Source organism: Mytilus trossulus, chromosome 11, assembly GCF_036588685.1.
Source record: "Mytilus trossulus isolate FHL-02 chromosome 11, PNRI_Mtr1.1.1.hap1, whole genome shotgun sequence".
Classification (NCBI taxonomy): Eukaryota; Metazoa; Mollusca; class Bivalvia; order Mytilida; family Mytilidae; genus Mytilus; species Mytilus trossulus.
The window spans coordinates 40,398,579-40,417,914 of NC_086383.1; the positions used below are offsets into that span (position 1 = coordinate 40,398,579).

Genomic DNA, 19,336 nt, shown 5'->3' on the forward strand with positions numbered 1-19,336 from the left:
ATACAATTCTTTGTACGACTAATTCCCGTTTCACCTCACGAATTAAAAATTGTACAATTTGTCATTAGGGTCAATTGAATTGTCGAACTTACATTTCTAAGTCGTCTTTCATATTGATGCACTTTGTTTATATATAAATTATATGGTATTAAATTTTGTGAATATAATCAGTTGGTGTTTTTCCAAGAGGTATGTTTTCTTACTCATTATACTGAATTTTATAATAATGTTGTTTATTGATCACATAATTTAATAAAAGAACTATAATGATTTCTTAAATATTTGATATGCAATTAAAATATTTTCTTTCTATTAAAATAAATGTTATTTTAATTGTTTTACATTGTTATTTCGGGGCCCTCTATAGTTGACTATGCATTATGGGTTTTTTTCATTGTTGAAGGCAATTAACGTTGACCTATAACTGTTAACTTCTAAGTCATTTAGTCTTTCAAAATAGACAGAAACTTAAGTTATTGCATGTATAAACTATTACTACGCTTAAAAAAAATCCGTTAGTGGGATTATATGTCTGTTGGAAGCAAGAGAAAAGGTGTACAAAAACAGGGGGGGGGGGGGGTAAAAATATCCAATAGCTTCATTTTACTTCTCGGATTTTACATTCAGAAAGGTCCCTAAACGAAGTGCAAGGTGCCGAGATTTGAAAAAAAAGTGTTCCATATTTTGAAATTAAAATTAAAAACGTTCTGTTACTAACCGTGAAAAGATGCAAACAATCATGTTATTAACAGTTTATAAGCGTCATGCTTGTTGTTAACAGTTTATTTGCGTCGAAACAATGTATTGAATGATATTGAATTTTATCTCAAACACTCAGACACATACATATATATACAATGTGTAAAAACGTATCATTATTGACATTTAATAAACATGTGATTTGAAACAAATAAACATATTTGTTTTCTTACTTTTCACTCTAAAGTTTTTGTGATTAGCTACAAATGAATATAATACTATACATTTTATTTTTCTGACGACATATAACTTGAAGGTGTACAAATTAATGTAACAAAGATTGGATCATGTCTTAGACTAATATATTGTGGTAAATATTTGTTTCTTAAATTTTATACTAAGCAACATCTGCATTTCTAAAAAAAGAATAATTATACATAATAATCATCAGCAATCTGTTCTGTACGTAAGAAACATTCTTTTCACAACGGAATTGTTTTTGTAAGACCCAAATTTTTCATAACAAGTCTCTTGCTTCCAATCTTATGTTGACATTTACACGTAGTTAAAGTCATGAATTACGTCCTATAAAACAGTCAGCTTATAATAGCTTCGCAGAACCGTGTTTCGTCTTCAAAAGACTATAGGGGAACCACCATTTAATGTCAACGAGAAGGGAGGGGCGGGGGTACGGTGTAATTCTAAAACAGAATATGCTGAAGTCGAATTTGATGATAAAAAATATTGAATGTAGTCAAGCAGGTGAGAATTTTGTTTTATGAATCTAGATTTTCCCATACTTTTAAAGTGTTGAAAAAAAATAATTTGATAGATAGTGTAGAAAACTTTTTTTTTTCTAACTATGTCAAAACATCATTACCCCTCATTAAAGTAAAAAAGGTTGCTCCATTAAACGTTTTAATTTGAAAGTAATAGTTGGCTTGTATACTTACACATTCATGTTTGTATAATGCATGTAAGCCCAGTTGTCCAAACATTTTATGGTCGGAAGTATACTAATTTGGACGGATATCTAATTTATAAATATAGATTCTACTTATGTATAATTCAAAATACATTAAACCCCATCTGCTACTTACTTGTATACATATAGGTTGTTTAAATAATTTATTATTTTATTATCTACTTTTTATAGTTAACGATAAAAAGGTGTTATAAAACGGATTATAAAACAATTCACTTCGACTAGATAATAATGAAAGACCTCATGAAACGGCGTTCGACTCTCCCAAAAATTGAAGAAGATCTTACTTTTTCGAATTTAGAAAACGAAAATGGTGACGATGATATTGATGCAAATTCAGCAGACGACAAACTTTCACATGCTGGAAATTCAAATGAAGGAATAGCGGAAGTGCGTTTAGAGAGCGTTCAAACCAAATGTTCGGATCATATAAAAAACGATTCCACTGATATTGCTGGAATAAAATTTAATTCAAATAATAGTAATTGTGGAAACATTGCTGTACACTTTAATAAATTTTCTCCTGAGAATGGAAATTATACACATACATGTATCCGTTCCAATAATGACAGAACTTTAGCATTTGAAAACAACAAAAACCATTCAGCTATTAATGGTTTCGATAATGTTAGTTGTACCATCGTTAACAACAGATTGTGTACGAGCGATGAAGAGACTAATGATTTTGACGTTAGGACTTCAGATCTTGAGGTTTTAAAGGCTAAGACAGCCCAACTGAAGTTAAAAACGAGAAGACCAAGTTACGTTGCATGGAAACAACAATTCACTTGTGGAAGAATCAGTTTGACAAAAAGTAGTATTTATGCGCATGACAACGACCCTTTAACGGAAGATGCAGCAAATAGAATAGATTCATCCTTGGAATGGATACGAAAAGAATTGGTGAGATTTCCTTATATTATTTTAAAGGAAACTAAGGTTTCGATTTTCGTAGGCAAAATAGATCGACGACGAATTTGTGCTAATCTTTTGTGTATATATATTACAGTTTTACCACTTTATATACATGTATGATGTTTAATATGTTATTTTTTCCATTGTGTATATTGTTTGTAAATGCCTTCAACCTCTAGGGGTATAAATGTGCATTTCATGAATAAATATAAACGTGCACTAGGTATTTATATTGTGAGGTCTCTCAAATTGTGATATTGGCAGTCAGTGGCGGATCCAGAACTTTTCACAAAGCAGGGGGCACTAACTGACTTGAGGAGGGCCCGATCAAGACATGCGTCAATGATTCCCTATATAATCATTCAAATTTTCCCCGTAAAAGTGGGACATGGACCAAAAGCCCTATTTCGTTTTAAGTAAAACACAAATTGAAGGCTGTACCGTAGCTTAGAGTTTTTTTCATGTTTATTTGGTCTCTTGTGAAGAGTTGTCTCATTCATGATTGGCAATCATACCACATTTTCTTTTTTATGTAGGATTTTCAGGTTTTTTTTACCGAAGTGCGGTACTTTTTTGTAGGTCTCTCTGGGCTTTCCGGCTTCCTACACCAATATAAATTTACCACCCTGAAGTTGCGCTGCAAGTGGCGTTGAACACCAACCTATCAATCAATCTAACACTATAAAATAACATGTACTTTCTTCTGAAGTAAAGGGTAGAAGGGGTTAGTCGGAAAACGAAACTGTACTGTCAGAAAGACGAACCTCGACTATACCTTTATATTTCATTACTATGTGTACATAATTATGTAATTTAGCGCAGCATGAAATTATTATGATTAATATTCCCAAAAGAGATAATAAGTACCTGTTTATCCAATCAAATTAACCATGCAAGTGTTTTGATCAAATCATTCGTCGTTTCTGTGTGTGTTACATTTTAACGTTATCATCGCAAAGTTGTAAATGAAAAAGATTCGTTAAAAAAGGATGTATGTAGAACATTCCATAAGACGTATACATGTTTCCGTTGTGTCGTTTGTGTTCTCTTATTTTTGAGTGTGAATTCACATTACTTTTAGACGTGTCACGGTACTTATCTATCTATCCCAAATGCATGTATTTGCCGGGTATTGATGTTATATTTGTTATTTTCATAGATTTTGTCTATTACTTAGTCTGTTTCTGTGTGTGTTACATTTTAATGTTGTGCCGTTGTTCTCCTCTTATATATAATGCGTTTTCCTCAGTTTAAGTTTGTTACCCCGATTTTGTTTTTCGTCCATGGATTTATGAGTTTTGAACAGCGGTATACTACTGTTGCCTTTTATTTATAAAGTTAACAAATCCACGCATTCCCGAGGAAGCTTTATAATATTAATAAGAAGAATTAGTATGAGTCCTTATAAGACAACTATCTTTCCAAGTCACAATGTTTTAAATATATTTCATTAAAAGAAGAAATCAAAAATTATGTCAAATATAGCCAAATGGGGGACAAGATGACGAAGAGTTAAATAAACCTGTATATGGTGTAAATAGATTCACGGCAACCATCGACTCGATTCCTAACTTGGTTGTTCAACATAAATGGCTGGGCCAATAAGAAATTATATCCGAACTTTTCTCGTTTGAATTGTTTTACATTGTTTTATCGGGGCCTTTTTTAACTGACTATGCGGTATGGGTTTTTTTCATTGTTGAAGGCCATACGGTGACCCATAGTTGTTAATGTCTGTGTCATGTTGGTCTTTTGTGGATAGTTGTCTCATTGACAATCATACCACATCTTCTTTATTATATAATGAGTAAAAAACACCACAAACACTAGCATAGCACATTACTCGTAGTTGAGAATCTACTTTGAATGTTGAGAATGTTATTTGTAAAATTAATTTATTGTATCTCAATGTCAACTTCCATGTTACAGGTGGAAATGCGATTAGAAGACCAGTCTTTGGCTAAGAAGTTTTTGAAGCTCCGAAGTGACATTCACAAACTAAAATTAAAATGGAGCTGTAAGGAGCACGAGGCTATGATTGAGGACACACAAGATGATATAGAAGACGTACAAGCATTACAAATGATTTGTGACCGCCCTCTTGAACCTCTTAGAAGTGAACATCTTCGAAAATTCGGTGTTACGAAAATGAATATTGCTTCTAGGAGGTTTTCTACTTGCTGAAAAAAGTCAACAGTAATTTACTCACATTTCCCTTTTTTAATCTTTCTAAATAAAAGGCTATTATTATACTAGCTATCTTTCAGGTTATGCTATATTATAATATGCATAATGATGAAATACGTGCCACTGGACACAAGGCATCCACTTATAAATCAATCTTGCCAACTCAATTTAATGTAACTTAAAGACTTATATTAATTATTGATTTATCTTATAAAACAGTACTACTGAAGTATTTAATTTTCCAAATCCGATATATATATATATCACTTATCATTGTAAATAGATATAGGAAGATGTGGTGTGAGTGCCAATGAGACAACTCTCCATCCAAATAACAATTAAAAAAAAAGCAAACCATTATAGGTCAATGTACGGCCTTCAACGCGGAGCCTTGGCTCACACCGAACAACAAGCTATAAAGGGCCCCAAAATTACTAGTGTAAAACCATTCAAACGGGAAAACCAACGGTCTAATTTATATAAAAAAAAACGAGAAACGAGAAACACGTATTAATTACATAAACAAACGACAACTTCTGTACATCAGATTTATATATGACGATGATAAAATTAAAGTATAGTTACTTACGTGTACATGTTCAAACTTCAAAAAAGAAGAATAAAAATCTAGGTGTTTTGTGACAGAAAATTCTAGTCAGTTCTTAGCTTTGGTTGACACTTTATAACGATGATTAAAACAAACGAGGCCTTAAAAAAAGTTCTCCACGCTCGCCAGTTGAATTTTAATTATTCAAAAAGCTCGACAAGCCTCGCGGTTTAAATAATAAAATGTAAATGATCGTAAATGTCTATAGCGGAGAAATCTCGTAATATACATTTTTACTTGTTGCAGTGTAGGAATCTAAATTTCACATATTTAACTTATTCTACCCCGTTTACATCCTCATATTTTTAAATAACCGCAGAAGCTAATGCATTGATTAAATAAAGAAAAACCAAGAGCCCTCACTTGACTAATTAATTAAAAGATTTTGCCACTCTCCATTCACAAAGGAATAACTTCACCGAAAGTGTAGAAAATGTCTATTCTACGTTATACAAACGAATTGAGCCGTAAAGAATAATAAATGCGATTTTTCGCTTAAACGATTTCAGCCTAAAAAGTATATAATGGAAACAAAGTAATCTTCAATATTCTTGGTGTTGAAATTAGTTTTCTCTACAGCACTTCATAATGAAGGGTCAGACTTGTTTTGATAAAAACCGGAATATCGATACTGGAGGTTTTGCGATCATTCAACGCTTCTGGATTACATTTTATACAGTATGGATATATGTACAGCTTCTTTTAATTAGAAAAATCATTTCCTTAATACTATTTTAATCAGAAGCAATAACCTATAAATGACTAATGAGTTCTTGGTATAAAGATGGAATTGAGATTGGAAACGGGGAATGTGTCAAAGATACAACAACCTGGTCACAGAGCAGAACACAGCTTATAAGGGCACCGATGGGTCTTCAACGCAGCGAGCAAATTTCACACAGTGAGGCTAACTACAATAATGAATACGGATTGAGCGAGATAGATGTCAATTTGAATTTCAAAACATATAAATGAACCTGAGAACAATTGATATAGAAGTTAACAAAATTATAGGTTACCATAAGGCCTTCAATATATAATAAGCTCATTCTGCAGAGAAAGCTATATAAGGCCAAAAAATGTCAAATGTACAACTATTCAAATGAGAAAAACTAAATTCTTGATTTATGTTCAAACTGAAATATAAACGAAAACAAATAGTATAGACAGCAAACATCAACAAATAAATTACATGTTTCTGACTTGGAACACGCACATATAAACGGGATTAAACGAGGCCAAACTCTCCCGCTAACCCGGAACTGTGGTGTTCCATTACAACATACAGAAGAACAATATATAAAATCAGTTAAAAAGGGTTTAACTCACCGATGTGGTGAGTTACAAACAAATGCATGGAAGTGTTTAACGACCTTGACTGGCTATACAGTCCTCGCACGGTCGGCTCGGTGCCCGAAGGCGATTGGTGAGCGTTTAAATATTTTCTGCCATGGGTCAGGAACAGCTGGTAGTAGAGGACGCCATTAGCACTTGCAAACCCTGATAAACAAAAGACACAAAGTACAGGATTGAGTTCAATATCGTAGCAGCTACCGGAAGCGGATATGAATATCTATAGTCTAGTATAATACCGGTAATAGCTACACGTTCAATAGACAAAATCTACGTAGCTGCTACGATATTGAACGCGGCCCAGAATCTAAATGATCATAGTAGTTAACGCAAGCTACATGTAGTTCAAAGCCAGTAGCAAATAATTAAAAATGTATCTATCTAATACTGAAACTGATTGGTGTAGAACATCATTAACAGTCAGAGCATGGTAATCAATTCATTGTGTAACTCACATGTTCTAAAGTTTAAAAAAATTGTGAAATTCGAGACGAAACAGAACGATGAATGTCATGTGATGACAAAAGCGCACCAATGAAATTTTAGCGAGCTTAAAACCAAAAGTAGACTAGATATATATAATAAAACCATGGCAAAAAGAAAACGACACATATATATAAAAAAAAAAATAACAAGAATAACACAGAACATACAAGATTGAGCAATAATTATTCTACAAAAACTGGGTTAAGTCATGTGCTCCGTAACTTCGTGCCAAACTGGTGGCACCCATCTCTAATCAACTAGTTTGAATTATCTTTAACCTCATATGAAGGTCGTTAGCGGTTAATTGAAAACGGTAATCTCCATATTCTCTTTTATTTCTTTTAAAATGATACATAGATGTCCTTTTATATCAAACTGTTAACTTTCTTTATTATGGCAGTTTCAAATCTATTTTATGAATAATTTCAAAATTCAAAAGATTCTATATCAGAATGCTAACGATTTTTTGTCTTTGATTTTAATTCTATCCCGGAAAACTATATTTCACTAAACCTTAAGAAGTATTACGAGAAACCAATCAATAATCACCTACTTAGGCTGCCGAATATTATACGTTCTTGTCTTTTTCACATAGAATCCAATGCTAAAATCAATAGCATTCCGAATGTTTAAACCGGATGTATACATTTCAATTGCTGTTCGTTCAGAGGTGTCAATCAGCAGGGATATCACTTATTACCAACGATATCCAGAAGTCATCCAATATTTTTTTTCTGTATATTGATTTTGATATTAACTGATGGGGAAATATTTACCAATTACAACATCAAAAACTAGCATCCAGTGGATTGTCATATGTTCAGCAATATTTATTGAACAATTAACTAATATTTTAAAGATTATAAGAATTGCAAATAAACGAACAGCTTAAAAGTTGTGGACACAGTAAAAGGTAAGAACCAATATTTGTTCTTGAGTTTAAGATAAGCCTAGTTAACTTCAAAGAGGGGGAGAAGATTTTTTTTCATAAAAACATATTCTGAACCATAAATTGATGAAAAAAAAATATAGTGGTCAAGCAGATGACAAAAAAAGAATATTCTGAATCCAGAATTTTGGAATCAGACAAAAAAAAACATACCCCTCCAATTTCTTGGAACTAAATGATTGCTCCTTACTGTATTTTTTCAGAAACAGCTAGTTTGATTTATCATTTTTAAAAGTTCAAGTGTTGATACCGATTTTTACATTTAGTTCCAATTGTACTTATATTGTGTTTTTTGTATACCATTGTTTCAGGTAAGGGGAGGCTTTAGCGTTAATAAACATGTTTAACTCAGTCACTTCATGTAAAAAATGTATATGTGCCTTCACAAGTCAAAAGCCTGTTATTAATGGTTTTCGTTGGTTGTTGTTGGTCATATTTGTATTTTGTTAATTGTTTTGCTATAAATCGGACCGTAACGGTTGGTTTTCTCGTACGACCGGCAGATAAAAACTATATTTGAAACAAGCCAAAGACAGTTCTGTTGGTCCTCAATGCTCTTCAACTTCGTACTTTATTTGGCCCTTTTAACTGTTTTGGATTCGAGCGTCACTGATGAGTCTTTTGTAGACGAAACGCGAGTCTGGCGTATACTAAATTTAGTCCTGGTATCTATGATGAGTTTATTTACTCTTTTTGAACAGGATCTACTTTCATCTTCCGGAGCACCTGAGATCATTTCAGCTTTTGGTTGGGTTTGTGTTACGAAGTCTTTCGTTGCCTATGTTGTATTTTGTATACTGTTAATTGTGTGTTTGTCTTTTTCTTTTCTTTTAACCATGGGGTAGTAAGTTTATTCTGGATATCTAAGTTATCTTGAATGTCCCTTTGTTAACTTTCGCCTATAATTTTACTTCATATGAGTAAGAATATTACATAGTACCGGCACACGAGTGAACCAGTGGTCACTCAATAGTCAGTGATTATGAATAGAAATAAGAAGATGTGGAACGAGTAAATCAGTTCCAATGAGATCGACAAATTGAATGCTCCATCCAAGTCACAATGACTTTGTGTAACATTAAATAATTATCGGTCAAATGAAGTACACAGAGCCTTGGCTCACACCGAAGAACAAGATATAAAGGGCTCAAAATGACTAGTGTAAATCAACGCCAACAAGAAAACCAACGATCTAATATAATATATATGAAAAACGAGGAATACTTTTGAACCATATTAAATTACGACAACCACTGAATAACATGTTCTTGGCTTATACATTTGTAGATATGTTTCATTATTATGATACATATTGAATTTAATGTGCGAATTTTATCACAAAAAATATGTTTTTATTAATCATAAAATTCATTTAAACTATTTGTTGCGGATATAATTAAATATTAATTTTAGGAAATATTATTTAAGAATAGACCATTTTCAAATCACAAAATACAATTTAAAGCTTCAGTAAACTTCCTCGGTTATTTCTGGGTTCAGTGACTTTGATTGATTCACTAAATATTTCCAAGGAATAGAAAACTTATTGTGTGCTTCAAATTAAAAAAAAACAAACTGAAAGATTGATAAACTTGCGTTTGTTGTACGATGTAAAACAGTGTATTCAGATATAGGTTGGTCCCCTTCGTGAAATCACCATTATGCCTTCGGAATTTACAAATAATAGTCAAACATTGAAATAACGGCCGGGAAACAGACTAAGTTAGATATCAAATACTTCGCCTTTTCAGTATTTAGAAGACTATGGGTTATCTCATTGTTCGTACACCAAAATCAAATAACGTTATGTCATTGGTTGAACTTCTATTGCTTATCACGTTTTCAACCAATCACAACGCTTTTGATGTACGGTTTTGGAAACATTACCCAGAATGCATTAGAGTCTAAAACGGGGAATAACTCAGATCGTCCAAACTCCATGGACCTCATAAACAGACAATTTGAGATACATTTTTATTCAACCGGAGTTTATTCTCAGAGGGTAATTTAGTTTAAACATATTTATTTATAGTGGAATGGGACTCATATAAATCCTTTTCCACTTTGCGGGTGCGAGTGCTGCCTTGTAGCGGCTTTAGCCTACACTTTTTTCGAAATCTACAACGGTGTTTTTTACGTGCAAGATATATAACTTCCTCTTAACACGGGTAAGCCATTTATCGTCCCCTTCCGACGGACAATCATCGTTAAACTTTCATCAAGACCTTCTCGCAAATGAAATTTTCATCCTGGAACGGAAATCGAACCAGGAACCTATGTGCTAGTAGTCCGATGCACTAACCACTATACACCACGGTTCTCAGAAGGTATTCCTTGTAGCGCCCCAATCAACCAAGGATGATTGATCGTTAGACATTTAATTTAAATTAAACTCGTTTCAATATCTAGATTTCACTAAATTTGCAATGCTGATGATAAGTAACCATGCACTCATTTCCGTAATTTTATTCCACAGAATGATTAAATAGAATTGAATGATTTTGTACAATTGTGCTTAATTAAAGATCATTTCAATTAAACAAATCCGATTTTATAATAAAGCAGTGCAATATCAGTTGGAGCATTGAGGTTTCAAAATGAGGAGCAATATTTGACCTTGCAAAATGTTGAAATACCTTTACACTGGCTTTCGAAGATGTGAATTCCACCTTAGGTATCCCCAACGGATCAATTATTGGGACCGTCCTGGCCTTACAACCCCCGAATAATTTGAGAGCAAATAAACCTATGTTTATCGATTTATGTTTGTGTTGCATTGGTTGATTTACAAATGTATAGCTCTTTGCTTAACTTCCAAAGGAAAATATTTCAAGAATTTTAGACCGGCAGTCATCTTGTTTTTATTGATAGAATCTGCGTAGATATTGTAAACGTGTCGTACATGTACTTATTTTATAGAATAGACTGGTTTGCATTCAACAATGTAGCAGCTTAATAATGTTGCGTAGTGCTATGTAGATTTATGACTATTGAACGTGTAGCTACCCTAGCTGCTATCACTATCTACGTAGCAGCTAGGCTAGTTACACTCTCAATTAGCACACTACGTAGCATTTTTAGCTGCTACGATTTTGAACGCAACCCTGGTTTTAGTTGCTTGATCGGCCTTTTAATGGTTCGCAGTTTTTCGAATATTTGTCTAACGACTAGCACGTGCACTTGACGCATTGATGAGTCTTCTCAAATTGCAAATTAAAGGCATTAGAACGCAGGCGTGTCTGAAAGCATCCATTCCCGAAGTATACAATCGAAGCGAAAAAAAAATTAAATTTGTAAAAATAAGAAAATCAAATGTGGAAAGAAAATTGTACAATGTATCTTTCAAACGCTGTTTTTCTCTCCAAAAAATACAACATCGAATTATAAATGGTGGATTTACATTGAAGATGGTGTGCCATAACTAACAGTTTTTATACGTCCAGTGGCGATTATTTCATGATGTTCAGGACATGGCAATACAAAATGTTGGTCTTGCAATTAAGGTGGTAACTAACACTTTCACTAAAATTAATTTGGCTCGTTTAATTTTCATAAATTTTTAACAAAAAAAAAACATTTCATCATAAGAATTACACTGGTTATAGAGCAATTTGATAAACACCAATGTTGATCATTGCGAAGCTTCATAATCCCTTTACAAGACAATGTAATTAAAACGTTTATATAAAAAAGAAAATGTGGTATGATTGCCAATGAGACAACTATCCACAAAAGACCAAAATGACACAAACATTAACAACTATAGGTCACCGTAGCTGATTTTACAGAGTTATCTCCCTGTGGTGTTAGGTACCACCTTAAGGTTGACCAGGATCATGGGTATTAACGACGACGAAATTGAACTGCCAATGAAAAAATAGGGTTAATTAAATAGGAGCACACATGTTGCAAATATTGGGTTTTTTTTTCAAATATAAATTTTATTGTATGCAATATTTAAATATAATAAAAATAAGTGAATACACATTATTAATTCATAAAATTAAACTTGCCTTAATGAATTATTTTTTTAACGAAAGAGGTCGATTTTCAGGTCAATTTGTTTCTTTTGCGTTTGAATTGTTTCATATTTTGTCATTTGCTCATTTTTGAAGGCCGTATGTTGACCTTTACATGAAATTGTTTAAATCCAAGGCATTTGGATTTGGTGGTTGTCACAATGTAAAGGTTTCCAATAACTATTATTTATATACATCAATATAGAGGTTAAAAAGGTATATAAAATATTGATTCAAGGGCAATAAATTGAGTTTGGGAAGAGTAATGGTTCCTTATGGAGGTCAATCCAGAAGAAGAACATGATATGCATAACATTTTTAAAGGGTTATTTTTATCTTCTGGGTTTTCTTTAAGTATGAACTTTATTTTTTTTCATTTTTATACATAAATAAGGCCGTTAGTTTTCTCGTTTGAATTGTTTTACATTGTCTTATCGGGGCCTTTTATAGCTGACTATGCGGTATGGGCTTTGCTCATTGTTGAAGGCCGTACGGTGACCTATAGTTGTTAATGTCTGTGTCTGTCATTTTGGTCTTTTGTGGATAGTTGTCTCATTGGCAATCATACCACATCTTCTTTTTAATATTTAACTTTCGTGTTATATCAAATCGTTAAGTAGAATTCTGAATGGTGGATAAAGTGCGAATTATCATTATCAATACCGCAGTGTAGTGCAATTTAATTTTTCAATACTTTATTATCTAGTTGATATCGTAGAGGCAAATCGCTTCGAGTAGAATATGCCAGGGGTTCGATCTAGGCCGGGTCAGAGCCAGGACTCGGAAGATTTGCATTTTTTTTCGCATGATAAATGTATGAACATGTAACTTGCATTATGAACTAGATGATTAAAAAACCTGGCTTAGTGGAGTTCGCTTCTCAGTTTCAAAATACTAAGCTTTTCATGTAATATTTGCTGCTGAACATTAAACACAATAACCTCCTATTTTCCTACATCTTGTCGTTACCTTTTTCGTCAGTCAGTCAGTTATGGTAATGCTAATTCAATGTTAAGACAAATAATGATGTTTGACATTAAATCCGTTCATACGTTTACTTACTTCTTCCAAAGTTTGGACAAGTTTGCTCCACATGTGGTTAGTATTTGATCTTTGGACTCGTGTGTTTTCGTTCATTACTACATGTATTACCCAAACTTAACAAAATTTCTCTCTCGTACCTTCTTCGAACGTTTTGCCCAAAAGATAATCTGAAAGTTAAAAAAAGAAAAATAACAAAATACCGAACTCCAAGGAACATTCAAAAATGAAAGTTCCTTATCACATGTCAAAGTCTCAAACATTTCAAACGAAAAGAAAACAACCGCCATATTCTTGACTTGGTAGCCTTTTAATGTTTATGGATAAAATATTTGTAATTTTGATTTATTAAAGAAATTAATGACAGTAGTACAGCAATTCAGCAACCCCGTACAATAAAAAAAATACTCCAAAACCCAAAGAAGAACTACATGTTCATGTAGTTATGCCAACACGAACACAACATTCCGTAGTAGACAAATAAAAGAAGAATACTTAGAAGAAATCGCTGACGAGGTTCATGAATACATTTCTCAAACTAATAAGCTCTTATATGTCAAAACCATCGCCGAATTCGTTTCTGGTATTACAATGTTATCCTGACAATAAAAAATGTCATCCGGAACCCATTACTACGATGACCTGTAAGAGGGCGCTTTGATTAAATGCCAGACAAACTATCGTACAGCACTGACAAAAACAACTTTTTACATAATACCTCTATAAATGAAAATTCCGTAATTCAGAGCCGTATGGATGGCACCAGTAAGAAATCGATCCATCTTTCATGACTTGTTATGAAATCTAGTAATACATTAACTTCCGGTGAAGATTAATCCGCCTCTTGGATGAAAAGTTGAATTCTACCAATTAATCACCTGTCATTTCTATTTCTTCCGTATCTATTAAGAAATTCCGGGGAATTTAATAAGTGAGGGCCACGAGTGCAATCTTTCGTGTCAGTCAATTAAGGAATTTCGCAGAATACAATATTAAGAGATATGAGTGAAATTATTAGTAATGATAGATGTGGTACATTTAGACAGCGCATATACACAAAGAAAACAAAAAGTTATAAAAGTACATAAATATAGTAGAAAGAAAACAAAAATTTCTGTATGCTTCAAACGATCCAACAGCCTTTTGCTATAGTTACTAAGTGAATGTTGTAATACAAACTATTTTAATCATCTTTGTTTCAACATGACAGGAAAACAGACCTAACAACATGTAGACACATACTGTACATGTATTGACATTTCGCCTAAAAAAAACTCCAAAAAAATCGCACTTGTATTAATGAATAAACTCATCATAGATACCAGGACTAAATTTAGTGTATACGCCAGACGCGCGTTTCGTCTACAAAAGACTCATCAGTGACGCTCGATTCCAAAAAAGTTCAAAAGGCCAAATAAAGTACGAAGTTGAAGAGCATTGAGGAACACAATTCCTAAGAATGGTATATTATAATGCATCAACTTAGTGGTGTTCATTTACATAATCTCGTGTATCTTTTGTCTGCGTTCAAATATAAGTTTACCCCAAAAATTCATTAGTGCATGCATGTACATGTACCAAACTTCTAAGAATAAAGTGCGGAAAGCAAAAGCGGCAACGAATTCACCGACCGTGCAAGGGCTTTATAGCCAGTTAAGGTCATTAAAAACTTCCATTTGGTCATGTATCCTATCAAAATGTATTAAGAAGACTAACATAACTATAATTGTAGATAATTATTGCATTTTTATTTTAAAAGAAACCTACATGAATTATGTAACACTATATGATGCTATATAGTAATATAAAAATATATATTTCATCAATTAAAGTAAAATTGTATTCAAGTCCTATGTCAATTGATCAGAACTTCAGTTTCGGTTTCCTAAGGCTTCCAACACAAATATTAACTGACTGGCATACACAAAATTGTGCAATAGTGCTGAAAGTAGCGGTAAACACCAACCAATTAATCTAACAAAATCAATAAACGTACTTCTGTCTAAATTCGCAAATTTTTCGGATTGTGAGAGAATGAAACAAGCACATTTGGTATGAAGAAGGTAGACGTACAGCATCATGGCAGAAATTCAGGCAGGTTTCACCAGGTTAAGGTTGTTTGCTCCTCTTGTGTGTGAATATATGATAGATATTCGGAAGCCTTTGGTTTTATCTATGTAGTGCTATTAAAAATGTTTTGCCCACTAACTCCTACTTTTTCCCCATTGGTTTGATTTCATATAGTTTAAAATGCCATCATGGAAAGTCTTTATAAAATCCTTGTCATTTTTTTTTTTTATAGTTTTGTATTAAAAAAAAAAGGAACTCAATGTTAAATGTATGAAAATGTAAAGACAACCATTTCCCGCCAAATTTTCAATGGCTTATATTCCGAAAACAGGCACATGCACTTATCATTTTTTAATGTTTTTTTTTTAATTCCTTTACAGATATTATACATTTTGTACTTTCAATTTATAACAGTCAATTAAAAAGCTCGATATTTTGAAAACGAGTAGCGAACATTCTTAACAAAATATTTGTGGTCCAAATTCTAAGCCGCATGTCATACATGTAAATTGTATATGCATGGCTGAATCAATGATATAATTACATTTGTAAAAACATTATCTGTATAAATGTACTTTGGGTCGAGAGCAAAAATACTTCTATTTCTGTTGAATGGAATATATAATTCATTACACTGACGGCATCGGATTGTTAAAGATGTTATAGAACTGAAAGCTATCTTGTTTTTTCATAAATATTTTAGGCATCGTTAAATGTCAACGTAAACATTAGATCTGATTGACTCGTTCATTGCTGTTTGCTCAACGTTATAAATTATTTCTTGTATATGAATGTATACAATAACACCAATATGTAAATAAACTCATCATAGATACCAGGATTGAAATTTTATATTTGCGCCAGACGCGTGTTTTGTCTACAAAAGCTTCATCAGTGACGCTCGAAGAAAACTTGTTAAAAAAACCCAAATAAAGTACGGAGTTGCAGAGCATTTATGACCAAAAAATCTTTAAAGTTTTGCCATATACAGCTTAGGTTATCTATTCTTGAGTTAGAATAATCTTTGTGTTTCAAAAATGCAATATTTTGTAAAGAGTAAATTTATAAGTACGAGCATATACAATGACAATTTATGTCAACACTGAAGTGCTGACTATTGGGCTCGTGATACCCTCGGGGAACTCTAAAAGTAGTGGCATCGACCCAGTGGTGGTAAAAAAACCTCATCATAGATACCAGGATTTAAATATTATATTTGCGCCAGACTATTATATATTCAGAAATGTATACAGTAAAACTCATATGTGAGTTTAAGCAAATGGTTCGATCGGGATGGAAAATAATGCACATTACCAGGTTGGAAATGAGAACATTTTTTAGGGACAGAAATAGTGCTTTGCCTATACTATTCCATCTAGGACTAATAGGACAGATTCAGGATTTTTGAACGGGATTGACGTAATTCCACAAAAAAACCCGCATAGATCACCGTTCGTAGCGAGCCGAAAATAATGGAAAATATTTAATGCTTAAACACTATATTTTCCAACCAAACGCACCCTTCCATCCAATGAGTTTGCCAAAGATAAGTAAAACAGTTTTCCCAGACTATTGTGGCATTTTTATGACGTTAACTTACAGTAAAATCACAGTTAGGACTGAAGGTTATACATGACACTGCAGGGAGATAACTCTGCAAAAACAACTTAACATTTTAATCGTGTTCTATTGTTAAATTGCAAATTGATATTTATCCATCATTTTTTCCCGATAAAGTATGTGGTTCAAGTTCAAATATTTATATTTTTACCAAAAGGTTCGAAATTAAATAATTTATCAAAATTTTGTGAACATTGTACGTGCCAGATTAATTTTAGTCAAGGTGTTTGGTACTACCTTTTAAATGTGAATAATAATGTGCGGGATAAATTTGCATTTCCAGAATTGGCAAATCTGACTTTGTCGGTTTACATGATATCAAATATTATTTTTTGCCAAAGTGATAGATAATAATAAAAAAAAAATCCAATAAGTCCCACCATGTCACCGGTGTGACTGTTGTCACCACAGCTGGTTTAAAGAACATTTCTCATGGGAAATTAAAAAATTCCCATGGCTTTTTCAAAAGCTAAGATGTATTGTACATTTTGTTTAAAACTATGTTTATGTGTCGTTTTTTTCCATCTCTTTCCGCAACGTACGTATATTTTGAATGTTTAAATCATAAAAAATGACATAACAATGTGAAACTATATAACATCCCATAAATCAAGATACTGTATTTAAAAGTTATGAAATGATTATTTTATGACGTCATGCCCTAGACGAATAGATCGAAACCTGGTTACTACTAAGAATGATCAGAGAAAATAAATAATCTGAGAGCCCTCTTCAAATCATTGTAAACAATTCGAGTATATTTATTTAAGACCCATAGTCGTATCATTAAAAAGTGATATTTTCAGTGGCGGAACCAGAAATTTATTTAAGAATCATAGTCGTATCATCAAAAAGTGATATTCTCCTTTGTATTGGATGTTTTCAGTGGCGGAACCAGAAATTTCCATAAGTTGGGGCTCACTGACTGCCTAGAGGGAGCCCGCCCCGCCCGCTCCGGTCATGCTGCAGTGATTCCCGATATAATCAAAGTTTTTTCCACAGGAAAGGCGCCCCCCCACCCCCTTCCCCCCTAAATCCGCCTCTGATTTTATTTCCTTTTTTAAAAGCTCTTTTTATGACTTTCCGGTTTATCACCGACTGGTCTTTGACACCAACCGGTCTCTGACACATGTTGGTTTGGTTCTTTTTTTATACGATACGATAAAAAAAAATACGATAAATTGGTATAATTGTATGGTTAATGTCCAGTGGCAAATATTTAATGTATAGACTAGACAAGATTGCCAATAAATATTATCAAAAGTATAAGTTTCGCATAGTTGGTCTTCACATGAATGACAGACGATCAAAATTTGGACTGCATTTATAAGATGAGGTGCGTTTGAGAGGGACACAATGTATTCTTTGTACAAGGGTACCAAGTATGGACTTCTCGTACATAAAGGTGTTTTAACCTGCAGAGAGACTCATCTTCAGCAAGGATTAAACTCTATATTTCTTATGGACGTGGCAGCGTTGTTATGAATCCCGCACAGCTAAAACGTGTCTGTAAAGCTTTAGCTTTAACTGCCTGATCATAGAAATCTAGAGACGGTCATGTTCTATACCAAAATCAGCTATTGTGCATGCAAATTCATGAGAAAATTCACGTGAATATATACTTCTCACAGTTAAAGGATTATGTTCTTCAATTATAATTAGAATATTGCATGTGTCTCATAATAACTATATCAATTAAAATCGTTTGATGAAACGTTGTTCTGGCAGTTTACCTCTATCTATAGTTGTAGTAGACATGATGCACACGAGTTATCTTTCGTTGACCTACATTAACAGTTATTTTTAATAATCAGGCGAAAGCAAATTTTAAGGCTAATGAAAAAAGGAGGACCAATTTGCACCATATTTATCCCTAATTCAGGAGCTTTACAAAAAATCTTTCAATCTTTTAAAACTTAAATTGATGGCATCAAACATTCCAAGTATTTCCCTTAACAATGTAGAGCAAAGAAATCGTGAACATAAACCAAATTTATGAATTTCAAAAGATAACAAAATGGTAAAAAAATGATAAATGAAATAGACTCTTTGGTATTCTTGCGGTTTAAATGAAAAAAAAAATAACATAACATTCATGCAGCATTGCCTTAAAAAATTGTTCTTAATGATTGAAAATATAATGTTTGCGCTAAATAATCACCCTTTCGTCGCCGAGCTCACTAAGAATATATTATATGGCGGTAAATCATGAAATGTTACAACTTATCCCAATACCAGATCCTGTTGGCAGCAGCGGTTAAAATTTAATAAAAAGGAAAAAAAAGGAAAAAAGCAGTAGGCGTTCGTTTGAACTTTGTGTATAATTATTTAATTTGCAGTCACATGGTAGAAACTGCGACAAACAAAAATGTGTCCATACAACATCGAATTACAACATTTCCCTG

General features: G+C 32.9%; 1 protein-coding gene across 2 annotated transcripts; it reads left to right on the plus strand.

Moving 5' to 3' along the window:
• Positions 1-4,909, plus strand: LOC134690361 (protein FAM167A-like). 2 transcript variants are annotated; one of them, XM_063550328.1, is made up of 3 exons: positions 1-189; positions 1,856-2,587; positions 4,529-4,909. In XM_063550328.1, the coding sequence occupies exons 2-3, from the start codon at positions 1,916-1,918 to the stop codon at positions 4,781-4,783; spliced, it is 927 nt and encodes a 308-aa protein (XP_063406398.1). In that variant the 5' UTR covers positions 1-189; positions 1,856-1,915; the 3' UTR covers positions 4,784-4,909. The 2 variants fall into 2 exon arrangements, with proteins under 2 accessions (XP_063406398.1, XP_063406399.1); XM_063550329.1 differs by lacking the exon at positions 1-189 and adding an exon at positions 993-1,069.
• The last annotated feature ends 14,427 nt before the right edge of the window (positions 4,910-19,336 follow it).

Excerpts from the sequence above, each read along its gene's own strand:
- LOC134690361 (XM_063550328.1), top strand. The coding sequence starts at position 1,916 with ATGAAAGACCTCATGAAACGGCGTTCGACTCTCCCAAAAATTGAAGAA. Across the intron at positions 2,588-4,528 it reads AATGGATACGAAAAGAATTG|GTGGAAATGCGATTAGAAGA; the intron begins GTGAGATTTCCT and ends TCCATGTTACAG.